The sequence below is a fragment of the Oncorhynchus nerka genome, linkage group LG11, assembly GCF_034236695.1.
Source record: "Oncorhynchus nerka isolate Pitt River linkage group LG11, Oner_Uvic_2.0, whole genome shotgun sequence".
Lineage (NCBI taxonomy): Eukaryota > Metazoa > Chordata > Actinopteri > Salmoniformes > Salmonidae > Oncorhynchus > Oncorhynchus nerka.
Genome location: NC_088406.1, coordinates 47,919,274 through 47,926,024, shown reverse-complemented (window position 1 = coordinate 47,926,024; position 6,751 = coordinate 47,919,274). Strand labels below are relative to the sequence as shown.

General features: G+C 43.5%; 1 protein-coding gene across 1 annotated transcript in view; it reads right to left on the bottom strand.

Annotated features, from left to right (window-relative positions):
* Positions 1-2,896: 2,896 nt before the first annotated feature.
* The window catches only part of gpr4 (G protein-coupled receptor 4), a 52,819-nt gene continuing 48,964 nt past the window's right edge, over positions 2,897-6,751 (bottom strand). Inside the window, exon 2 of the mRNA XM_029673027.1 lies at positions 2,897-5,062. Coding sequence (XP_029528887.1) covers positions 3,427-4,551 — 1,125 coding nt within the window. The 5' untranslated portion in view covers positions 4,552-5,062 and the 3' untranslated portion in view covers positions 2,897-3,426. The remainder of the gene's footprint in view (positions 5,063-6,751) is intronic.

Here is a 6,751-nt window from a genome sequence, read left to right as displayed (position 1 = left end):
TTATTGGTGTCCTATAATAGTGGTTTCTTTGCAGCAATTTGACCATGAAGGCCTGAAGGCCACAGTCTCCTCTGAACAGTTTATGTTGAGATGTGTTTGTTACTTGAACTCTGTGAAGCATTTATTTAGGCTGCAATTTCTGAGGCTTGTAACTCTAATGAACTTATCCTCTGCAGCAGAGGTAACTTTGGGTCTTCCTTTCCTGTGGCGGTCCTCATGAGAGCCAGTTTCATCATAGCGCTTGATGGTTTTTGTGACTGCACTTGAAGAAACTTTCAAAGTTCTTGAAATGTTCTGCATTGACTGACCTTCATGTCTTGATGGACTGTCCTTCATGTAATGATGGACTGTCCTTTCTCTTTGCTTATTTGACCTGGTCTTGCCATAATATGGAGTTGTTTTTTATGCAAATAGAGCTATCTTCTGTATACCACCCCTACCTTGTCACAACACAACTAATAGGCTCAAACATTTTGAAGGAAATAAATTCCACAAATTAACTTTTAACAAGGCCCATCTGTTAATTGAAATACATTCCAGGTGACTACTTCATGAAGCTGGTTGAGATAATGCCAAGAGTGTGCAAAGCTGTCATCAAGGCAAAGGGTGGAGAATCTCAAATATAACAGATATTTTGATTTATTTAACACTTTTTTGGTTACTACATGATTCCATATGTGTTATTACATCGTTTTGATGTCTTCTGTTATTCTACAATGTAGAAAATAGTACAAATAAAGAAAAACCCTGGAATGAGTAGGTGTATCCAAACTTTTGACTGGTACTGTGAATATTTTATACTTAAAATTATTCCACATTTCAGTCATGTAAAGAGAAGGTATTCTAGTTGGATATCAGATTTCATGGAATGGATATGAACATGAAACCTTCGATGAAATGAATGGACATCTGTTGAAAACAACAGTTTCCATAAATACGGGACTGTTATCTTTTGCCAGAATCCTCTCAACAGCACGTGTCAGGAACCAAAACTCTGGAGTATATTGATGTGTGAGACTCAAGCCACATTTTTGTTTTACAGAGGATACCACAAAATACTGTGGTAAAGAAGATGATGATTGTGTGAATGAACACGCCAGCACAATGAGATAGTAATTACATAAGAGGTTATTTGTAGCTCTGCCTGAAAATTCACAGTATCACACGTCACTGCTTTCAATGTATTCACTGTGTATCATTGTGATAGAATAAACAGTATCTTACTGTACCATACAAATGAATGTGTTCATTTGGGTAAAAGCTTACAGTAATTTCAAGCTTGGGTTCATCAGAGAGTAATATAGTATACCAATGATAATTTGCATGACAATCCAAATGTACAGTAGTAATGCACGACAAAGGTCATTACTCACAGTGTTAGTTATTTCTGATTGGTATAGGACCATTGGGGCACACTAACACCTTGTCTTATCACTGAGGATATCGATCAAACGAAATGCCTCGAGATAGTTTCTCTTATTTTGTGTCAGTGTCAAGCCAGTGATTTGGTTTGTGGGAAACGTCAGAGGAAATTTCAGTTCATAATGAACATGGGTTTTATGATGCCAATGAATTAGCAAGGGAAAGCCTTGTTTCTGCAGTTTGTGTTTTATCTGTAGGTTGGCAGGATGCATTGGAGAGACCTGTTTGTGGTAAGATGCAGTGTGATTTGTTTCCGCATATTCTAAGCGGTGCTCACTAAAGCAAAGTGTGGGCTGTCATGCTAAGATTACACAAGCGTAATAATAGAGAAAGGACTGTTTTGGTTACAGCATGGCCATTATTATATCTGATTAAGAGCCCTACGCCAACAACAACAACAACAACAAACATCAGTGGGCTAGGGCTGTGATATTTCACTGGTCGTTCTTTCCCAGAGTATTTCTGTGACAAGATCTCCTTCAGAAATGACATTTTGTACAGACTCCAGGCAAACCTAGTGTATGTCACTTGTTTAATCCTCCTCCTGAAGCTGCCACAATTAGGTGATTCAGAATCCATTTGAAGAAATAACTTCATCTAATTCAAATACTCATTCGTATTTCCATATTGTCGTAACAAAGTAGGTCACGAGGCTCGCTTTAAACCCCTGAATATCAATGAAAACATAACCTGCCTCTCGGAGATAAGAAGCCCATTGTATTTGAACTATTGACCTTGATCCTTTCCATGTCATTGAGCAACAGCCTTAACCCATGGAGGCAGAGCGAGGGGCTGCAGATGGCCCCAATCTGATCTGGGAAACATTTTACAGGCAGAGCTGTGATCACATCTGATTAGGAATCTCACTGGCTCATTAGTGGTGATGAGGGTGATAGCTGCCTTGCCCTGCTTACTTTAAATAGGCACATCATGCAGGACTTGCAATGCCAATGTAGTGTGGACCCAGATCACACTGCACTGTTTTCATTGGGAGGAGTTGTCTCCCTGACATCTCAAGAACTACCACCCTGGAACAATGTGACAGTCCCATCGACACACCATCAATATCGTGGTCCGTCAGCCACAGGGCGGAGGGAAAACAATTACCCCCCCAGTGGAATTACCCATCATCCTCATTATCACATCAGTGAATGGTGTAATAAGCGGTGTGAAAGTCATTTGGAGTTTTATGTCTGATTTTCGGATATGACAGACAAGACCCAAGAAATGTTGATGGGGACATTAATCATAAGTGTTTGTTGTTCTATCTATTCAAATAGGCACCAACTGCAAGACAACCTACAGTAGTTTCAAGAGTATGACAATGAACATTGAAGATGGACACAACACTATTATCAGGTCCATGGTCAACACACTAATGCTTTTACGGCAACACATCAACCATAAAGTTGACCCCCCTCGGTTTCCTGACATTATATTTGTTCAAAGTACTGTTACAGCAGACACAACACAATTGAAACAATGATATAATTTATTTCCCAGTGAAATTGTCGAACAAAACAAGTATTATTGTGCTTCACTCTCCGGCTGACAGAACACATTTGGGATTTTTGGAGCTGTTACGAGGCATCTGGAGCTCATTGAAAGAGAAATGTAAACATGTTGAATCCATGGTTAGATAACCATGTCCCAACTAGAACACAAACCTACTATAGATAACGAGGAGGAGAAAGAAACCGTTTGATGGCAAACATCCTTTGTTTCACATTGCATCACATCTATGCAACTGAACATACTATAGTCTTTCTTACGGTTGTCACAATGTGCCCATGGTCCATCTTGATTTGATTATATTTGTCTATATCAAACACATTTCAATCACAGTTTACCATATGAGGTACATAATATGAGGTGTCATCCCCAAAACTAATAAAACAGCTAAAACATTACACATAATAAAACCTCTCCCATTTTCTATGCAACATAAACTGACCCACTTCCTCATAGTCTTGGGTTTTTCTCATGGCGGATCAGGATGGCTGTTCATTTCTTAACACTGAGTATGGTCATCTGAAGACACTCCTCTTTGAGGGCCACCAGCTCTGTCTTGTAGGTGCTGGCCTTGACCTCGCTGTACAGGCCCAGCTGCTTTTTGGTGGACAGTGGTGTCTCCAAGGTGAAAGATCCGGCTGCCAGTGCATCAGCTGGCGCCGGCGAGTTCCGCTTGAAGACACCCAGCAGGGTGGTGAGCGCGTGACCGACGTCATGTCGTGCGCCCTCGTTAACAAAACAGTAGAGGATGGGGTCAGCCACACAGTTCAGACTGGTGAGCGCCAGCGCCACATGGTAGGCTGCAAACAGGTCCTCCTCTGCGCCACAGTCGCAGGGCTTCTGGAGGAAGAGGATGCTGCGACACAGCAGGAGCAAGTGGTATGGCCCGAAGCACAGCAACACGATCAGGATTAGACTCAGCGCCAGGCGCTTGATCTTCGCCTTCTCGTGACACTCCGTGGACACATTGCCGCGCACCGCCCGCAGAATGCCCCGGTACGCACCCAGCATGATCAGCCAGGGCACCAGGAAACCCAGAAAGGTCCGGTAAAGGTTCATGCCCGCCACCCAGTCTTGCATGGGGTACTTCTCAAAGCAGAAGGTGTGGTTGAAACGGTCCTGGAAGAGCTCGTCATGGAAGAGTGGTGCAGAATTGGCCACTATCTCGATGGTCCACACCACGGAACTGACCAGCACGGCAGTTTTCACCCGCCGGACCTTGGCGAACTTGAGCGGGTAGGCCACGGCCAGGTATCGGTCGATGGAAATGCAGCAGAGGAAGGCGATGCTGACGTAGATGTTGGTGTAGAAGATGAAGCCGAAGAGCTTGCAGGAATTCTGGCCATGAATCCAGTCGTCGTGCTGGAGGAAGTAGTCGATCCATAGGGGCAGGGTGCCGATGTAGAGGAGGTCAGCCAAGGAGAGGTTGATCAAGTAGATGCCCAGCTCGTTTTTCTGCTTCACCTGCAAGTAAGCTGCCCACAGAGCCATGCAGTTGGTCGGCAGGCCCAGGACGATGACAATGATGTACAGCGTAGGCTGGAAGTACTGGTCGATCTTCGAGTCCACATTACAGAAGGAAATGTTGCACATTGTCCTCATATTCTGTAGGTGCATTGTTTATTTTGTGACTAAGCGTTTAAAGGGACGGGACAATCCGACATGTTGTTGTTAATGAGAAGGAAAGAGGGAAAACGACATTCCGTTAAGTGACGTTTCCTTTTTGTTGTTGAGTAATTCCTTAAATCCAGGCCTGAAAGCACACTTTCTCTCCAGATGGGATTCACATGTAAAACAGACGTTTCCCATTTCACGGCTGGTCCCACACCTTTTTCCAATGAGGAAGAAGATGAGAGAAAAATAAAAGTGGTGAAATAAAACCCCTCTTATGAACAAAGAGCCAGGCCTCCACTCCGGCACAAGGACATCATAAATCTTGGAGATTGTCCAAGGTCTGTCGCTAGCTGTGGAGAGGTTGATGGGGTGTAGGGGGATGAGAGCTCTTCTGCTGGATGAGAGCTCTTCAAACGCCAAAGAACACACCCTTCCTCCAAGACTGTCACTGACGATCCGTGCCACGCACACAGCAGCAGGCGATCTGTTAACAGGCCTCTTCGGCACTGCCCATCTAAAACAGAAGAAAGGAGAGTGTGTGAGATAGTGTGTATTGCCCATTTCAATTCGTTTCAGTTTTCCAACCCAGTTAGTTGTTCACATACAGTTGATGTTTATGCACTTGGATTGAATGGTCAGATCCTTACTCTATATCATCTTTCTGTACCTATTGTTTCTGGTATGTACTCTAACCTTGAACTTACAATACTCCTCGCCTCTGCTTGTTTTCATGTTGAAGCCATAATGATTTATTCTTAGATCATTCCAGTCTGACCAACAGTCTCTCACACTCGTATGTTTTTACTCATAGTGTATGCATTACACAAGAGTATAAAAACACATTTGATACGAAAGTGTTTACTTTCCTATTGAAAACACAGCAATTACCGTAACCACAATCCAAGGTTCTCCTTCTTGAACAGAAATACAGACGGACAAAAGGGACAGCCCTTTCTAATCCACCTGTCATGATTGGTCCAATTAGTCCCAATTCTGATGGAAACTACACCAATCCCTAGTAGTATAATATTCAGTGGTTTTGAACAGTAATTACGACCATGAATGATACCATGCTAGTCTTTGTTGTGAAAGGAAGGATGGGCCACTCCTATGGTGACCGTGTCAAATGCAGTTCAATGGGAACGATCCTTCTGATATTCAGCAGAATAACTGGGTTACAAAACACGTAGTCAGCAAGCCATAATAAAAAGTGCTTAGCGTTACGGCTCCTGTTAGTACCCACAATAGGAGAGATCAAATGACACAGTCATGGTGGCGAGGGACCAATAATGTAAATCATTCTCATCGGTTCACAAGTACGCCCATGTGTACGTGTGTGTGTTTGTATGGGTCCTGGCAAGTCGAGATGCACCCAGAGGATCGTTGAAAAACGTATTTTGTGAAAGTACAAAGTGAGGGCTTTTTGAATTCCAGGTCATGGGGTTTGGGTTGACAAATGCTCCAAGCAGCTTCCAGCGTCTCATGGACCTGGTGTTGTCTGATTTAGGGTGGACAACATGTTTGGTGTTGTCACGAACCGGCTCAAAGCCCGTAACAAAGGGAGACAACGTGGAGATAATGAGTAGAAAGATATATATTTATTAACTAAAGCAAATAAATATAATATACAATGGTGTGTGTAATCAGTAATCAGTAGTGTAAGTGAGTGTTTTGCATGCGTGAATGTGATAATGCAGGGTGATGAAAGGTGCCAAAGCAAACAAACAAATAAACGGCCATCAAGAACCACAACACAATCTACAGAGGGTGTCTGCATGGAGAGAGTCTCCATGAATGGGGAAGTGGTGTATTTATCCTGGGAGACACCGGGCCCAGGTGTTTCCCATGTAGCTGACGACCCTCCCAACTCCGCCCACCAGCATCCTAATAAGGAAATAACAGAGAGAATACGACAGACAGAGTGGGAGGGTCGTCACATCCCCCCCCATAAAACCGGGGACCAACAAGGACCCCGGAACAAAATACCAGTTTCTAAGTTCCAAATTTACACAGCTTCTGCGCCACAAATTGATGAGGGTTTACGTTTTCACACTTACAATTTGCCCCAGCCAACCTCCTCCCCAGACCTCAGCGACCTTCGCACAGGAAGCAACATTTAAGAGGAAAGAAGAAAACAAGACCAGGAGGGAGCATACAGGACAGAGAGAACATGACAATACGAAACAATGGTCAGTCACGTAAA